Source organism: Podarcis gaigeae, assembly GCF_964106915.1.
Source record: "Podarcis gaigeae genome assembly, chromosome: 4".
In the NCBI taxonomy this organism is placed as follows: domain Eukaryota; kingdom Metazoa; phylum Chordata; class Lepidosauria; order Squamata; family Lacertidae; genus Podarcis; species Podarcis gaigeae.
The window spans coordinates 86,188,846-86,208,504 of record NC_139677.1 but is presented as its reverse complement, the minus strand read 5'-3'; the positions used below and the strand labels follow the sequence as shown (position 1 = coordinate 86,208,504).

Here is a 19,659-nt window from a genome sequence, read left to right as displayed (position 1 = left end):
ACAAATTAGAAATCTATACAAACGAAGGTCTTGATTTTTTGCTACTTCAAATTTTCGAACCAGGCCATGAGTGAATATATAACTTTTACCAATTCTAAACCCAGGAAGGTAAAGACGTGTTTTGCTCCAAATATACTTCTTTCTGCGTTTCACTTCATTTTTGGGTCCTTGGGTTCTAAGTTGATCAACAAAGAACAGATCAATCTCGTCGATCTGAGGTTGTTGTTATGCACTATTTAATCACAAAACACTGCAAATAACAATAATGTTGTTATTGACATACCTGGAAAAAAAAAACCTAATGAAAACAGGAACGGAATTTTTTTTTGCGATTTCTGTATTCAGAAGCCGTAACTGCATCTTTGCAGAAAAGTACTGCAGATAAAGAAGAGTTTCTGAACTCTTATTTGTAGATTTGTAGATTTATTTTTAAATAGTAATTGTAGATCCTTTTAATAGTAATTAGAAAGTTGCAAAGAAATAATAACTTTCCACTACATATTTCACAACAGCTTCCAATTACAGGCAACAGAGAAAGGTGTGTAATAGGCATGTCTTTTGTGAAGCAGCTGACACATTTCTCAAGAGCAAGACATGCAACACATCAACAGGGAATGACGATAAACAAAGAAAGCAGTTGACATTACACCAGAACATAAGTGAAAGCAAGCCAGTTCTTACTTTGAATGGGGAAACTTTTAATTCCATTATTCTCCCACCTTTTTTCTCCAATGGGCACTCATGCTAGGATGCAAAGTAACAAGCAAACTAACAATTCAAAAAACTTGTTCCCTTGTGAAAAACACATACCTGCTTTCCCAAGTAAATCCAAACAACAAGCAATGTTCAGCATCATTGGAATTAATAGGGAAAGCTTTGCATATTTCTAATTGAAAATGCTAAGTGGCTATCCAAGATGCTATTAAAGTTCAATGAAGCACAACCATTAGTGTGTTGGGTGTTTTGTTTTGTTTTTTAAAAAGAAAGCCATGCTGCCATCTATTCTTTCACTTTTCTCATTTACAGCCACTGACAGCTGTCAAATTAGCCAACGTAATTCATTTTAGAAACCATCAGAGTCTAAACAAGTTTTGACAACTAAGCGTGAGGAATATTGGAGGGGAGAAGGAAGGGACAAAACATCCAGAATTTGAATCTGGGATTTTTATACAAAGGCTGCAGACAACAGCCAAGTGTCAAGTTTGTTGTTGTTGTTGTTGTTGTTGTCGTCGTTCAGTGATTGTGAATGAAGGAAGAACTAGAGCCCCAAAATTATACCTGGCAGATGTCCCTCATGGTCCAATAACATTCAGGCCATTCCATTTGAATTTTAAATGGGACAAAACAAAACAACAAACAAACAACAATTCAGGGCTATGAGTTATGATATTAAATGACTTGGCTAGCATCAGACCTGTTGATTTCATAAGGTGAACAAATACATATGCATTTAAAAAGATCTCTTGAGTGAAGCAATTTATTAAAAGCCTTTCATCAGTGAAAATTAATTTGTTCATATTTAAACTATTTAGGTGAGGGAAAGCACCTGAGGGAGGGGACTGGGGGAGAAGTAACACTCCGTAAAACGACTCCAGCAGTGTAAAGCAGACAACAGTGCCTATCACCCCAGCGGATCATTGGGAGATCCACAGATCGCCCAATGTTTTGTCTAATTTGGCCCTTACGAAATGTTGTTTCCCCCTCAGTTTTACGGATCGTGCTTGCTAGAAGACTCCTTGATCTGCCAACAAACCTTTTTTTAAAAAGCAGGCTAAACGTAACGGTATTACCTTGTCTTTATTTTCAGAGCCAGACGCTTCAAGTTTGGTTCGGATCACAAAGGGTGTCGACAGCCTCAGGAGGACCCGCTCAAACGTGGCACCAATCTTTGGGGAAACGATCTCGAAACAGTCTTGGAACCTCAGCGCCTTGTGAGCATCGCATCTGAGCTGCTTCCGAAGTCCTTCCCCTAACTGCAGCACTAGCATGCTGGGATCAAACATCAGGTGGAAAGGGAAAGCGCGGCAGAAGTTGCTGATGCTTATCCGCAGGTCCGAGGGGGACTGGGAAGTGCCTAGAGGAAGTGCTTTTGTGATGTTTGCATTTTCACGCTCTTTGATGACGAAAGTGAGGCAGCTGCAGTTGCCCGGATTCGAGTCCTCGGGGCACAACTTGTCGTTTGCCATTGGCTCCACTTCGACTTCCAGTTGGTAGATTTTCCTGGCCGCCGCCTTGACCATACCCACCATGGCGAACCCAACAATCTGATGAGGGTGGAAGTAGTGGAGCATCAGATTGCCTTCGGGGAGCTCTTTGCATAGGAAAGAAGGGGATTCCGAAGTGGCCTGCCTTCCAAAAGAAGTCCTGATGTGCTCCAGCAAAGCGTCAAAGCCATTGAAGAAATCTTGCAAGGTGCCACCCACGGCTCGGAGGACCCGCTCGTTCTCGTCAAAGCAGATGTTGAAGAATTCGGCCCCAAATTTCTCCTGCAGTTCTTCAAACTTCAAGCCTGCACAGCAACGGATAGCACATATCAGCAAGAGACCACTGAGGGAAGTGGGCCAATTCAGGGGCTACTAAGCCAAGTTTGGCAGGAGTGATCAGACCTATGCCCACCTATTGAAGAATATGGTTTTAATGGTTGGTCAGAGACTATGTTCCTTTTAGGTTCCTCAAATGGAAAGGGGCAGCGGACCAAAGCCTGAATTCCTTATCCCTCCAACTGGGCCAGACCCAGTACATTTTGCTGCCTGAGGTGAAGGACAAGATGGCGCCCTGCCAACATTCCATGTACAGAAGCTGACTGGACTGGCATTTGAATCTGACTTCAATGCTCCGGAGAGCAAGAGGCTAGTTTAAGAGGTGTATGGCAGGCCTGTGGCACACACAGCTAGACATTTGTAGCACACAGAAACCTAGGAGGGCTACCACCAGTGCCCTCTTATTCCTGTCACACAAGGTGACTGACTCACCCTGCTATTGGTAGGGCTGGACCTGACCAGAAAGTAAACTGATTGCACATTTTGTTATCCCAGACACAACACCCTTCACATATCTCTCTCTCTTTACCAGAGCCACAATCCTAAACCCACTTAACCTGGGAATATGCCCCACTGAATTCAACAGGACTGAGTTGACATGGTTAGGATTGCACGGTAAGTTAGAAATTTGGAAAGCCAGGCAGTACTCCATAGGAGGCCAGACATGATGAGCTGACCTCCAGTCTATTGTCTTTGTCTGTGAGGTGGACCTCAGACTGAGCTATGGTTACATACCAATTGCTAGAGGACCAATGAAGGAGATGGAACCTCCTACCCAACACCCTTCTCCTCCTGTAATGCTCAGAGAACTGAGAACAGCGGCTTCCACACTGTCCTCAAGCACTACCCACCTGAAAGACACGCCAGGAAGATAGTGATCAGATAGACGACAGTACCAGCAAGCTATAATTTAAAACAAAAATGTATGCAACCTTTTCAAGCTCTTGTCACAGAAGCTCATGCTTATGATTAAGAAAATGTTCAGAATAGCAAGAGCTGACACTGTCAAAGAAGAGACCACTGAATGACATCGTGCACCAAATGTTGTCTGGCTTGGGTAGGCTATTACCTTAAAAGGTGACTGCTAAAGGACAGCCAGCTTTAAGATGACTGCTTTTTCATTTGCAGTCTGAGGAGCGGTTCTCTTGAGCATTTGACCCTCCGGTCGCTATTATCTCTTAGGCTGAACAGCGTCTTCTGTGCTCAGAAGCGGCAAGAAGGGGAAGAGTAACATGGGAAACTGAAGTTTCCTAGGAACCACCAAATATCTTTCTAGCAATGGCTTTGACATTTGCAAGTGTTCTGCAGGCAGCCTCTTGCCTAACAGGGCAAGGAATGTTGAGAAGGGTTTCCAAAGGTCCAGTCTCCATGGAGACTGTCCCTCCCACTCTCTGCTAATGCCAGCCTTCCTTTAACTTAGCAAAGACATCCAGGGGCAGGAAGAAATTAAACTACCTGCCGAACAGCACCGGCCCTCAGTGGCCTTGAGGAAGGAGAATAGGCTCAGAGGTAAAGCCTTTCCTTTGCATGCAGAAGTGTTCAATCCCTGGCAGCTCCAGGTAGGCCTTAGAAAGACTCCATGTCTGAAACCCTGGAGAGCTGCTGACAACCAGTGCAGACAGAACTGAGCTCAATGGACCAACAACGTGAACTGCTTCATTTTGGAGGAAAACATTGGGGGGGCATTTACATTAACCAAGTCTTACGTTTCCAAGAACAATTCAAAGTGTTGGTGCTGACCTTTAAAGCCCTAAACGACCTCGGTCCAGTATATCTGAAGGAGCGTCTCCACCCCCATCCTTCTACCTGGACACTGAGGTCCAGCGCCAAGGGCCTTCTGGCGGTTCCCTCACTGCGAGAAGCCAAGTTACAGGGAACCAAGCAGAGGGCCTTCTCAGTAGTGGCGCCCGCCCTTTGGAACGCCCTCACACCAGATGTCAACTACCAACTACCACACATCTGAAGGCAGCCCTGTTTAGGGAAGCTTTTAATGTTTGATGTACTACGGTATTTTAATATTTTGTTGGAAGCCGCCCAGAGTGGCTGGGGAAGCCCAGCCAGATGGGCGGGGTATAAATAATAAATTATTATTATTATTATTATTATTATTATTCATAGTCACATAATTATGCACCCATGCATTCCAAGGTGACTGGCACAGGTCTTTCATTGGTAGACTTATTTGCGTAAGTTAGGAACATCCACCAATCTGCTAAGAATGTCTCTCTCTCTTTCTTGTCCTCTGGAAAGCAGGAGGCATTGCATAGCTTTCCTTGCAAGTGCAAATTCCCACAGCTTACACCTGGCCTTCTGCATGCAAAACAAATGATCTATCACTGAGCCATGACCCTTAAGATGATGGGGAAAACACCTAAGTTAGTTGGCTCTACCTATCATTGGCTCTGGTCCCATCTGCTGCTGATCTCCCAGACTTCCACACAGTACCCGAGAGCATCACTCATCACCAGTCATAACTCTGCCCTGACTTCATGATGTGGACGGGACTTGATAGGGGTAACAGGCAGAACTATGTCTGGCAGTGCATTGCCTCTGATTTAAGAATCCCCTGTGCCACATGTTTACGTAACAGGTTGCAGTTTTCATACGCAACCTGCTGATATTCTCTCCACGCTGAGAGAACGCCATGCAGGAAGTAAGCTTGCAGAACCGACCACAACATCTCCACACACACACACACACACACACACCCGAATCTCCCTAAATAAAACGTTAACAAATAATTATCCAACAATGAAAACAACAGCAAAAGACCACGTCATTCGTTTATACCAGAATATTTATTTCCCAAGGGCATGAATTAGCTACTTGGTATAAATATTCAGCAGCCCCAATGATATCAATGGAATCCCAATGGAGAAGTAAGAAATGTTGCACAATCTGGATGGCACATTGTCTTCTGAACTTGGGAGAGGAGTGCAATTAAAAAGTTTCATGCCCGCAGGCAAGAAACAATAGGGTAGGGTTGATGTGGGAGGGTGGGAATTATTTGTCCATATCCGCAGGGAGAAAAAGACTATAATCCCAATGTAGTCCCCCAAATGAAGCTCAACACTTACAGCGTTAATGGCTTCATAAGGCCTTGGAGCAAAGCTATCCCCCAGTAGTTAAAAAATGCACTGCGTTCTCCTCTACCAGGGTTTCCCAAACTTGGGTCTCTAGCTGTTTTTGGACTACAACTCCGATCATCTCTAGCTAGCAGGAACAGTGGTCAGGGATGATGGGAACAGTAGTCCAAAAACAGCTGGAGACCCAGGTTTGGGAAACCCTGCCCTATACAAATCAGCCCGTCGAGTGAGGTTATCATATAATGGGAAGGCCAAAGTGGTCCCCCCTCCAGAAGTTGCTGGACTACAACCTCTATCATCTGTGACAATTGGCCATGCTGGATAGGACTGATGGGAGTTGGAGTCCAATGTCATCTGGAGGCTATTACTGCCATAGACCCTTCTATGGTTACTGGGTGACTTTTCTGTGGTGCTCTATGAGTTATAGAACTCCCTCCCCACACAGGCTCCTGAAAACATCCTTTTTTATCTTTAGATGTCAGGTTAAAGGTAAAGGTAAGGGGACCCCATAACATTTGGCCCAGTCGTGGCCGACTCTGGGGTTGCGGCGCTCATCTCGCTTTATTGGCCGAGGGAGCCGGTGTACAACTTCCAGGTCATGTGGCCAGCATGACTAAGCCACTTCTGGTGAACCAGAGCAGCGCACGGAAACGCCGTTTACCTTCCCGCCGGAGCGGTATCTATTTATCTACTTGCACTTTGACATGCTTTCGAACTGCTAGGTTGGTGGGAGCAGGGACCGAGCAACGGGAGCTCACCCCGTCGCGGGGATTTGAACCGTCAACCTTCTGATCGGCAAGTCCTAGGCTTTACCCTATTGACTAGAACTTTTCGTAATAATAAATCAACCTGCTTTTAGCTGCTTCAAAGGAAGCATCTTGCTGGCTTTGGTTTTTAAGGTTGCTTTGCTTTAATCTGTTGTTGTGGGTATTTTTAATGCTGTTTTCATGCTGTTAAGCCTTGGAGACCATAATGGTGGAAATGATGGGATATAAGTTTCTTAAATAGGTTTAAAAACACATGGAAGAATCAAGGTGTCCAAGCCTCAGCACTCCCACTTCAAACATAGCACAAAGAAAGTGAAACCATGCTTAACATTGGGAAGGGAAAGGGTAGAAGCATGCTTTCACAAAGATGGTTCCTGATTTAACAAAACACCAGTTTGCAGGAAGTCAATATTACATCTCCCCTAGACCAGGAATGCTTGTTATTGCAATTATATCTCAGCCTGCAACCTGTACTGGAATTATTTTTAGAGGTTCTATTGTTTTCTCATTCATGTGCTGCTGCCCTAGGGTACTTTTGGAGGAAGTGCAGGATATATATTTAATAAACAAATAATATTTTTTTGTAATTTAACATAGTAGCTTAATATCCCCGTAGTCAAATATTTCTATCTCATCCCCGCCCCTGTTTCCTAATCCAGGACTTGTTCATGGGATTGACTCCAACTGCAAGCTATGGAGAAAGAGATCCATACATGTGGAAATGTTGCTGGAGACTTTCCCCCACACCTGTTCCTATACATAATATTTTTTCCCCAATAAATCTCATGACTCAGCCCAGTTAATCTTTTCCAGCGAGCCGCCACAGTGACAGCATCCTATGGGCAGGAATGGAAAACATGAGCTGTGAAATAGAAGAGGCCAGCTCCTAAGGCACAAACACGTGATAGAAATCTTCAAGGGTCTTTGCAAGGCACAACTTGGGGTGGGGAGATATTTGGTGGTTAAATTCGCACCCTTAAAAATACACATGCAAGAGGCAAGATATTAGCAAACAGTGAGAATTTCCTTGCACAGCTTTCGACACACTATAATGTTAAAGTGTGAGAATCACAAAGCACAATTGCGGAGGGGGTGGGGAGAGATGTTTTAGCTGCTTGCAAATTCCTGGAAAGGCACTAAACGAGCAACCTGCCAGGAATTTCTCCCTCAGAAGAGTAGGGGTGAGGAACCTGTGGCCCTCTAGAGGTCGCTGTGGCATCTAGAGAGCAGAGACTGTGCAGTTTGGGAGAAGAAAAGTATAGGCACTGGAGAGGACAATAAAAGAGGAAGGAGAGGAAGGAAACGGGCCAAGAGACACCCAGGTGAAGAAGGGGCCACACTCAAAGTGAAGCGCAAAAACAGGGTGCGTGGAAGGCAAAAGCAGGAATGCCTGCTTCCAGAACTAGAGAGGGGAACATTTAAAAAGGCCTTTAATCATGCAGAATGGAAGACAGACAACAAGGACCGACAGAGCACAGTTAGAATGGAGTGGGAGTGAGCTTTCCACCACCCACAGTAGCAAAATCCCATAGCTTCTAACTGTGAACATTTCCTCAAGGAGAAGCAAAATTCTTCCAGCCCTAGAATGTTTAGAGCACATGTATAAAGGAGCTTTTTGAGATATGCTCACCTATTATCTGACCCACAACTTCTTGACATCGAGCAACACTATTTACAAGTAGTAGATTGCATCCAAAAAACTAAATAATCTATCCAAGGCTTTGAAGCTTGTCAGCAGGAAAACAAGAGTGGGCAGCTATGCCCCGATCCAGCAATGCAATATAGAGCCCCAATGTAGAACAGCTATGCCCTGATCCAGCAATGCTCATGTAGAGCCCCAAAGCATAAGCTGGGGCTGTTTCATTCTCTGCAAAGCCATGGCATGTATACCATGTACATAGTGGGGAATGCTCAGATAGCATCCTTTACAAATCAGGTCTCTTACTCCAATGGGGTGTGTCTATATGCATCAGGACCCAGTAGATGTTTGGACATCAGGCTTGGGATTTTATTAGTGGGGTCAAATATGTTGGTATACTTTGAAAAGTGGGGAGATGACGACTAAGGAGGGCGGCTGCTTTTCTGCCCCAATTCCGAGAGGCATCTAGCTAACTACTAACAGTTGGGAATATAACATTGGACTATAAGGCAATGATTATAGCTGCATGGAAGCAACCTTGGCATTACCAAGCTGAACTCTGTAGAATGGGCCTCCATGGAAGGGAAAGCTCAGAAAACAAGAAGGGAAACTCAGAAAAACATCTTCTGCTAATGACACAAATGTACACGGTACCGAGTATATTTGCTGTACACTGGAGGATTCCTGAGACATCTTCAGTTTCGTCGTTGCCAGGGCGGTCTGCATAGGAGCACCGGTTGGAGAGATTGTGGAAGTTCTTTTCAGCATCCCTGTAACTAGAAAGAAACACAAAACTGGTGCATGAAAACAAAACAAAAATAAACTGGCATCTTGAATGACTGAACATAAAGAAGGACAAGCCTTCTCAGGAAGAATCAGCATGGCTTCTTCAAAGGTTAAGTTCTGCCACGTCCACAGTTTGAGTTATTAAAGCATGCCGGATGGGAGTAATCCAGGAACTTTGGACTTCCAAAATATCCCTCCTCAAAGGCTATGTGTAAACTTAGCAATCAAGGGATAAGAGGAAATGTGCTCTCATTGATTGGCGACTGGCTAAAGGACTGGGAACAGAAAGCAGCAATAAATGATTAGTTAGAGCCACTGCCCAAGGATGTATACCGGGACTGGGGGTATATAAATCTCATAAATGACTAGCAGGACCTGCAACATAATGTTGTGGTGCATCCAGTCCTCTAAGAAGACTCCAAACAACCTGGAACAGTAATCTCAGAGTGCTGTTCAGACCTTTTGGAGGAGGAGGAAGGGTAAAAGGACCACTCCCCATGACCTCCCCTTGCTAGGCAATACAGCACTAGGAGGCTTCCAGCTTCAAACATGAGCCCTATATAGCGGGGACAACTGGGGGAGACATGCAGTTCTGGAGAGTGGGGAAAATGTGTTTTCACGTCCCTCTTCTTGAAACATAACTGTGGAATGAGTGTGTATGAGGGAGCTTCTTAAAGCTCACGACACACACCCTCCCCCAACCTTACTCTCCCACTTTTTAGACTTCTCCCCCTCCTGCTCTCAACCGTAAATTTAATCAATAAGACTCCCACAATTTACCTGACCTGGTTTCGTTATACCTTTGTATTCTCTCCCTCCCTCCCACCAAACGCTCAATTGCTACCAGCATTCTGTAATGCAAAAGGTTCAGGACAGACAGTTTCGGGGGTTTTCAGAAAAACATATACAGCATCTTTTAATTTTACAAGCTTACAGAATTTTTCATAGCTATGGAACCTTTGTTTTGAATGGCCCCGTTTTGCTCCAAATTTGACCCCCCTGAACCCATTATTAGATTGAATCACCTACAGTCAGAAGCAAGCAAGTGAGATAGTCATGCTTGTGGGGAAAAAAACATACCAAATGGTTCAGGAAGGGGAGAGAGAAAGGGGTGGAGTTCTGCAAGCAACACAGACACACACTCCCTGTCTCAAGCCTTGAGTCTTAGGAACACAAGCTTTAATAGAAGAGCAGCTCTTTTTGCCAGAAGTTTTCCACGCCCAGGTTTCCACTCCCTTTCTCCCACATCTGTTCTATATTCTGCATCGAGCTATGAGTAAGGATGCACAGGCAACTCCCCAAGCAATAGCTCTCTCTCTCTCCCACTCTACCCCAAGGGGTTTTCCAGACGCGCCAGCCTTATTAACACCAAGGACATCGCTGCAGCTCAGTTTGACAAAAGAGGCTATGCGATGCACAAGGGCAACTCCCTAAAGCGTAGAGAGTTTCAGATGCCTGGGATGAATTTTTTTGCACCTAGACGTACACCTGATCCGACTTGTACAGCATGCCAAAGCTGCCAGGGCACCTGGGTAATTACATAAGAGCCCACGGCAGCAGTTGGCATTTGCCCCTTGTCACTGCTGCTTAACCCATCTTGGCAGAGGCTTCATCCAAACTATATAGGAAAGGTACAGTGGCCAATATAAACAAGGCGTAGGCAGTTACTCAGGGTTGTTAAGGGTAAATCTCTGGAGCATATATAATCTGATGCTGCTACTTGGGTCCATTTTTAAACTAGGGGCGGGGGGGCGGCAGAGCACTGTTTCTATATATTGGTGCAAACGATCAGCTTTTATGGGCTTGTAAATGCAGTCAAGCCTGGATAGCTCAGTTGGTTGGAGCATGGTGCTGATAATGCCAAGGTTGCAGGTTCAATCCCCGCATGGGACAGCTGCATATTCCTACATTGCAGGGGGTTGGACTAGATGACCCTCAGGGACCCTTCCAACTCTACAAATTCTATGATTCTAAAGCAATATACACTCAGCAATTGCTCTAGCATCCCATGGATTTGGTACAACTGCGTTAACAATGTGTACTCCAGGCCCCTGGGAATAACATTCAGCTTAGAGGACCAGACAATGAAGGGGGGTGTCGTGCTCTGATCTGACCTGCAGCACTTGCAGTTTTCCAGGCACCACACAATATTCATGCTCCTCATTCGTGAGGAGTCACTCCTTTGGTGTGCTCTGGAACTCCACATCTAATGGTATGGGGCAGTTGTCTTCGCTGTGCTTCTTTAGAGACTGGCTGAAAACTTTCCTATTTCAGCAAGCGTATCCAGACACATGGGGTCGTTAGCCAACAAAACAGATCCACTAGCAGAAGAATTTCCATTTGTGCAACAGAACTCCCCCCCTCTCTCCGTGTGCCCCCACACTCTCCCCAGATCTGCTCTGTGTAAGAACAACGGCCCCTCTAAGTCCAGCATCCTATTCTCCCAGCGGCCAACCAGATCTATGAGAAGCATGGAATAAAGGACATGAGGGAAACAGCATTCTTCCCACTGGACTAGATGGACCCAGCTCCTGATGACTCCAAGGGGGGGGGGGCAATGCAAAAGGCACTGTGGATCAGGGCTGGGTGATATCTGGTTTTCAACACTGCTCTGTACCGAATCACCAGCTAAACATCACAGTATATCAATATACCACAATGTCTGAAATAAGGATGGAGCTATGTAAAGGCATTGGCTGGCTTCGCGGTGATTTTTGCCAGCGCCTGCTCTTGCGATTCACTGCCCCCCCCCCTTGCATGAGCCAGGGGAGAGCTGATCTGGCAGAGTTAAGAGGCTGCAGGACTCAAGAGAGAGAAATTTGGGCTTCACGGTTTTCCCCACGTTGTGATTTCTGCATAGCACATATCATGATATATTGCCAGGTCAAAAATTATGAAACCGGTATCGCGATGTGGACTTCAAACTGGTTTGATATACCACCCAGCCGTACTGTGGAGAGGGTGAGGTGAGAAAGCAGGCTGAGGGGCCCAGGAACCTCATTATCAGGCACCCCAAGTCTGGCAAAAACCTCCCCATCTCACTAGAGACCTTTCCCCAGTTCCCCGGCAAATCATCCATCTGCATCGTGCTGACTCGGCCAGCTCGTGGGATCCCAGTATCAGAAGCAGTACTGGGAAACCCAAGCAGGAGAGTGCTGTTGTCCTGTTTCTGGACTTCCCAGAAGCATTCGCAATTGGCCACTGTGGAAACAGAATGCTGGACGAGAAAGGTCTTTTCCAAAGAAAAAATATTATCATAAACATAGTTTACTATATTGCTACAACACCATTCCGCTTTGCTCTTTCAGCTATCAACACCGTTTTCCTTTCCTTTCTAACAATGCAGTGTTACTCACGTATGTAAAGCATTAACTGGAGTAGCACATTCTCTCTAGCAAGGACTGGGTGATGTATTCTTACGTTTAGCACAATAGAAAGGCAGTCTGGCCGAGGTCTGAAATCATTTCCACAAGTCAAATATATCTGAACTGTTTATAAATAAACCACTACATGATTCATTCTACAGAAAGGTCATAGGACTGTATTTATGCTCTGCTAAAACAAAATCAGAATCCTGAACTTGGAGGGGCAGGGGGAAATCCAACTACCTTTTCCTTTTCAAAACAAAAGACAAAAGTTAATCCTGTCCCCAGAATTAGTTACGTTATTTGGTGCTGATTTCTTTATTGATCACTTCTGCAAATCCTTCAAGAAGTGCGCAACATTAGCATTTAAAACAAAACATTACGTTACAATACAATTCACAAGCCACATACAGTTTCTCCATAAAATAGTCCCAAAATTATAAAAACTAAATGTTTTTTTTAAAAAACCTGTTAAGAGCTCAATCCATATCTTTACCTTCCCATGCTCTTGAGTGCATTTCTTTGAGCCAGTAGTACAAAGCTTTCCCCAACTTCTGAAATAAGCTGAGCTACTTCTCCCAAAACCGGAAAGAAACACCACAAAGGGCTTTTTAATTTATTTTTTTGGCTGGAACTCACCGGAACTCAGTTCTGGCACCTCTTAAGGTGGGCGCCATCACCATTATAACAAGGTAGGTGTTCATGGTGTATTCCAACACCTCTTTTTCTAGAAAAAATCTAGTTCCACATATTCCTGAGGGGATCCAAATTCACCCCTAGCTGAGTCCTAAATCCCATTCTGTTTCTTACAATGCATCCCATACTGAGGGCTAATCCATACGTCTGTTTGTCCCGTGATTTCTAGGAACTGCTTTCCCCAGGAAAACCCACTGTCTACTGAATCTAATAGGGTTTTCTGCCCTATTAATTTAAGTTTTATGTTTGTTACGTTAACGTTTGTGGTGATTCAGTGGTAGACAACAGGTTTCCCCAGGGAAAGGGGTGGGACAAAAAAAACACACCTCTCGAACCCATTCCTTAGAAATTGTGGGACAAAGAGAAATATGAATGATCCCTGAGAGAAATTCCATGGTTGTAGACAAAACTGTATCAGTAGCTTACAACAAATAAACGGATCATTCTGCATTGAGAAGAAGAAAAAGCTAGAGTGAGCTGAGCAGTTGTGGGCATCCGAATTCTATGAACAGCAGCACCACAGCCATTTGAGAATTGGCGTAACAAGCTAGCAATGAAGAACGCAAAGGGGGAAGGGCCATAGCTCAATGGTAAAGTGTCTGCTTTGCATGCCGAAGGTCCCAGGTTCAATGCCCGAGGTCTCCAAGTCAGGGCAACTTCCTATGCGCCTATGAGGTGTTCATGTTAGCCAACATCATAGAATCATAATGTCACTTGCTTCTTATTGTCACCACCATCTATCTATCCACTCGCCATTTTTTGAGAAATGAGCTCTACTTACCCAATAACTTGATGCTCGTAATGTTGCAGTGTCCTCTGGAGAGTCTGCCTTATGGTCTGAGGCTACAGAATAAACAAAGAAAGAATGGTTTTGGTTTTTTGTTTTTAAAAGTTATTAGCAGTTCGTCAGCCAGCCTAGCGCTCAGCACAATGTCTGGAGGTGACTACTGATTTTATTGCTTAATCTAATGTATGGTGTGTTTCTTTCCCAATTACACTTTTTCTCTCTCTCCTCACACATCTGCTGTGCTTCCCCCAGAGAAACGGGAAGAAAGCAGCCCAGAAGTAGCAAGCTGTTTTTGTTCTACAAACACATCAATATTTCAGGGCTCTTCCCTGATATTTTAGTCCTCTGTTAAATCAGCAGTGGTTTCTTTAGCCAGCGCCGCTTAATACAAAAAGCAGCAAACAGAAAACACAATGGGCCCATTCACAAGTCACAGCGCATCATAAACCATAGCTTATCATGCACAACTGACTCAGGCACACTTGGCTCCTTTCCACTCATGCCGAGAGCAATAAACACACAACCCTCTGGCTTAGTGTTACATCTTAACCAGAGATCATGCTTTGTTTCATGTACAACAAACCATAATCTGCAGCCCAAATTTGTTCTTGATCATGGCAGAGACATAGCGTTCAAACATAATACTAAGACGTGAATTATGGTTTGTTTTCTCCTGGTGAGGAGAAAGGTGGGCATGGTTCACTCATGAGCAGTACGCCACATGATAGCTTCCAGCAGCCAATCGGAAGCCACGTCGGACGTTTGGCTTCCAAAAAACTTTCGCAAACCGAAACACTCACTTCCTGATCTGCGACGTTCGGGACCCAATTTGTTCAACAACTAAGGAGTTCGACTACCAAGGTACGACTGTATTTCTTACCCACCCTTCACTGTAAGAGCCCAGCGCAGGCTAGAAAAATGCAATAAAAAATTCTGAAAACAAACTGCTACAATTAATTCTAAAAAAAAACATTCATAAGGGATCAAAACCGTACAAATGTGAGGACCACAAAACAAAATACCTCAAAGGCCAGCTTAAAAAGGTGTATCATCAGCTTATGGTGAGAGCTATACAGTACACTGAATATGAGAGACCCAACTCTGTGGAGCCAGTCACTGGGAAAGCCCTCACCTGGGCCGCTATTTCCCGCACCTTGAGCGGGGAACTACCAAGAGGGCCCGCTTTGCTAATCTCATCACCCAAGAAGGTGGGTAGGGATTAAAACAGTCTTGGATGCATAAGGTTTATATGCCGCCCAACTTGCAATGTCATCAGGCCAACTCACAATTTAAAAATCAATAGAAAACAAATACAGTGGCACCTCGGTTTAAGAACAGTCCTGTTTACGAATGATTTGGTTCACAAACTCCGCAGAACCAGAAGTAGTGTCCCGGTTTGCAAACTTTACCTCAGTCTAAGAACGGAATCTGAATGGTGGAAGGCCTCATTAGGGGAAGTGCACCTTGGTTTAAGAACAGTTTCTGTTTATGAATGGACTTCCGGAATGGATTAAGTTTGTAAACCGAGGTACCACTGTAGAACAAGCAATACAAAAGTTGCACCAGCAGAAAAATGAGTGTAAAACCAGCATAAAACTACAAAGAAACGCAAGAGCAATAAAAAAACAGCACTAAAAAACAAGAAGGAAAACATAACTATGAGACAGTGACAGACATAGGCAGAAGAAAAAGGCTGTAGCTTCTGCCTGCATCTGTCACTGGAAGCGGTCTCCTGCTTTCTGCCACTGCTGGAGCCAATCACCCAAGTGTCACTTGCAGATCCATTCCAGCCTTGTTCTTCCGCCTGCATCTCTCTCTGCTTCATTCCTCCTCCCTTCGGCCTTCATCTCTCCCCATCATTGCTGAGTCATGGCAGCCGAGGGAGCCAGGGGTGTCACCTCGTACTGTCATCTCCTCAATGCAATACCTGTAAGAGTTCTTATATGACAGTGATCATTCATCTGGCATTCATCTTGATTTGCTTGCAGGATGTTTCTATGTCCCCCATTTACAAACCTTTCTTCATCCCATACTTTTCAATGATTTCCCTGTCACTTTCCAAGTTGCAAAGAAGTCCCATTCTTTTTTCCAAGTGGATTTGTCGAGCTGGAGCGACAGACCACTTTAACCTACTTTAATTGTGCAAACCTAAATTTCCAGGCATGTGCTTGAATCCCTCCTGCAAAAAAGTGACAGTCTGAAGGCGCTTTAATTTCACATGGCACAGCTGATATGTGTGTTTGAGCCTGCAAATGGGTGGATAAAATGGTTGCTATTTATTGCAAAAACAAAACTGGGAAGATTGCTCACATATTACTTAATTTTGATAAATGTGGCTTTAAAACACACATTAAGAAAATCAGCTTGGCAATAATGATCCCTGCGTGGACTCCAAATTGCAGAGGTGAATATAAATTGCTTTTAATTACGTGTACTTCCATGAGGGGCCTTGAACTTCAGCTGTATTTTAGGTCTTGAACGCTGAATTCAGTCATCTTTCCCCTGTCCTGTCGATATGCAAGAAAAGGAAGGCCATCATGCCAAGTCAATTTAATAAAAACTGTGCTAAATCACAGTTCAATTATTCTCGCTGCAACGGCAGCACAAACGAAAGATCCATACAATGCCCAATATCGGCCGTAAGTAGAATGCACAACTTGTAGGAGCCTTATTCTAACAGCAGGAGCTAGCAATTTACCTGGCCTTTTGCATTTAGATGTGCAGCTCAGCATAGACTTGAAAAACAAAGAAGGGAAATAGGGTTAAGCCTTTGAACAGGTTTGGGATTGTTGGTTTTTTTTAAAAAAAATCAAGTTGGCAATTATATCTGCTCTCAGCAGGAGTCAAAGTTACTGTCTCAGGAAAGCATTTAAAAATCCGATGTGCTCTAGCAAAATAAAATAAAATAAAATAAATCAACAGAAGCTCTATCTAAATGAGACCACACATAAAGAAGCAGCTTCCTCCCATTTGGAGAAGCGGGTGTTTAAAACCTAAGGACCTGATGGAGCAGAAATTCTCTTCAGATGCTGCTGCGGGGGGGGGGGGGGAGGTCAATTTAGCAGCTCCACAGCACCAATTTTTGCTGAGAAGAAAGGGATAAAAGAAGAACACAGTGTTCATCTCCCAGGAATTAAACAGTTTCTCCATTGACTTTTATCTTGAAACCTGAGGTCAATTTGACCAGTTGCCAGATTTTGCACAATTAGAATGAAACAAAGAAAAATTGGCAACTCTATAAAGACAATACGCAATTAAATTACGCAAACAGTAATCTGCCTCTTTTTTAAAAGCATTTGTTTTGCTTTGCATTATTCAACAGCGTCAAGTGCTCTTAACCTACCTACGTCCCTATCTTTTTGTTACTATTATCATTCATTGAATTTATCTTCATTTACATCACTTTCATCATCCGATTCCTATTCACAGATACCTGCAGTTACAGGAAAACAGAAAGTCAGGGCAAAAATGTTTTCTGCAGCTGTGAGGTTTCGTGGAATATAAAGCTGTCCTCCATGAAGCGAAGCATTTTAGAAACATGTCCTTTCTCACTTGTGGTAAAGACTACAGGCCCTATTTGCCTTAGGCGTTTAAAGCAGTGTCATACCACACTGAACACCATGGCTTTCCTCAAAGAATATTGGGGACTGTAGTCTCTTAAGAGGGCCGAGAGTTTTTAGGAGACCCGTGTTCCTCTCATGGTGTTACAACTGCCAGAGTAGCTTAACAATCGCAGGGGTAATCGTAGCTCTGTGAGGGGAATATGGTCATGTACCACAATACATAGCGACGCAGGTGATGCTGTGGGTTAAACCACAGAGCCTAGGGCTTGCCGATCAGAAGGTTGGTGGTTCGAATCCCTGCGACAGGGTGAGCTCCTGTTGCTCAGTCCCTGCTCCTGTCAACCTAGCAGTTCGAAAGCACCTCAAAGTGCAAGTAGATAAATAGGTACCGCTCTGGTGGGAAGGTAAACGGCATTTCTGTGTGCTCCTCTGGTTCGCCAGAAGCGGCTTAGTCATGCTGGCCACATGACCCAGAAGTTGTACGCCGGCTTCCTCGGCCAATAAAGTGAGCTGAGCACCGCAACCCCAGAGTCAGTCACAACTGGACCTAATGGTCAGGGGTCCCTTTACCATTACCACAATACATGACTAGTGACCGTGAGCCAAATCCACCCTGGTTGATCGCAATTAGAGCATCAAAATTAGGAAACTACTTTTGGGATCATATATTTCGGACACCTCATTACACAGAGCGCCTCCGCCAGTGACTTCACAGTCTAACCTCCAAGCTTATTATCTCGTGAAGATTTGTGACACTTGCACCGAAGTCACAACTGTGTGTTATCACTGTGTTAAATGGACAACAGCTAGTTGGTAAAATTTAATCCAGATCCTCAGTCTTTGTAAAGGCCACACACACATTTAGGAAAGAAAAACAAGAAGAATCACCCCAGGTCTTATTTAAGAAAAGGCACCCTCCTCCCATTGTTTCAAACCATGCTGATTCTGCCTCAGGAGAACTTTTCTCACGAGCCACAATTAAACATGGAGGACTTCTTGTTCTAAACACTTGCTAATTTTATAATGATAACATTGCTATAGTTGTAAGGTTATTGTGTGCATTCGTGTGTATTTATTATTTTTTTAAAATAAAACCACAATATTTACTACTGCTTTGCAACTTAACTTAATCTAGAGTGTGTCCTTTGGATCTCTTTCCTGCTCCCTAGTAAAATATCTTCCCTACCCCAGGAGTTATCAGGGGCAGGCCCAGTCCTACCATTAGGCACAGAAAGGGAACTGCTTCGGGCAGCACGTGTCCCTCCCAAGAGTCTCCCTAAGCCATTAAACCTGCTCTGCACCTCTTAAGATACCCTACTGCACTCAGGTAGAGTGCAGGATGCTGTTCCGAGGATGGTGCTAAAATAAGATTCAACTATCAATCCAGTTTATTAGGGGGAGAAGGAGGAACACCATACGGTGGTACCTCAGGTTACAGACGCTTCAGGTTACATACTCTGCTAACCCAGAAATAGTACCTCGGGTTAAGAACTTTGCTTCAGGATGAGAACAGAAATCATGCTCTGGTGGCGTGGTGGCAGGAGGCCCCATTAGCTAAAGTGGTACCTCAGGTTAAGAACAGTTTCAGGTTAAGAAAGGACCTCCAGAACGAATTAAGTTCTTAACCTGAGGTACCACTGTATTATCCTTTGTTTCAGGCAGAAAAATGTGTTGGGCCCAATAAAGTGAAAGATAGGGGACTCTTAATGAAGCCTACAAGCCTCACCCTCCGATTCCCCCCTCCCACTTTTGCTAAAGTATGCCTCCATGAAGACTTCTAGAGGCAAGGGAATGACGCCCCCTCTGCCCTTTTGGTAATTTGGGCATTTTGCCTCTCCTTCCATAAAATCTGAAACAGCATATCCAGCAAGTATGTTAGATGGGCTTGCCAATGGGCTTCACCTCCAGGGCCCCCTGCCTGTGGAAATCAAACACAAGAACTCTAGCTTTATGCCTGAGCTACTCACTTTCCATAGACTGCCCTTTACGAAAATGTAGAATGTGAAGCTACTGTTAGAATTCCTGCTCCATGATTGCAGTCATGGGTTTTTTGTCTTTCACATGACGGTATATGTGTTGACTCCACAGAGTGGGAAGTGACGGAAACAGGATGTTTGTGTTACTGTGTTCCGTGAAGTGGGACTATTGTCCTTTGTTCTTTTTCTCTTTGCTGTCTGATGCTTGAGAGAGAGGGAGCCATGTTGCAGTGCTCTGTGTGTGTTTATATGTAAATAAAGTAGAATAGCCAAAATGCTGAGTTGCTGAGGTCTGTCACGAAAACTCTGCGGATCCCTAAGTGTGCCGGTGTCGGTTGGCATCGGTCGCTGTGATGTTTGGGCAGAAGAAAGCTCTTGAAGCTCCCAAACAAACGACCAGGAGGGAGAGAACATGCCAGTCGGGTGTGTGTCTCTATCAGGGTCCTATTCAAGT

General features: G+C 44.4%; 1 protein-coding gene across 2 annotated transcripts in view; it reads right to left on the bottom strand.

Annotated features, from left to right (window-relative positions):
- GUCY1A2 (guanylate cyclase 1 soluble subunit alpha 2) overlaps window positions 1-19,659 on the bottom strand; it is a 154,220-nt gene that overhangs the window by 119,873 nt on the left and 14,688 nt on the right. For both annotated transcript variants that reach the window (XM_083736612.1, XM_083736613.1), the window contains exons 2-4: window positions 13,661-13,722; window positions 8,687-8,808; window positions 1,791-2,509 (exon numbers count right to left, since the gene is read on the bottom strand). In XM_083736612.1, the coding sequence (XP_083592738.1) occupies window positions 1,791-2,509; window positions 8,687-8,808; window positions 13,661-13,722 (903 nt within the window). The remainder of the gene's footprint in view (window positions 1-1,790; window positions 2,510-8,686; window positions 8,809-13,660; window positions 13,723-19,659) is intronic.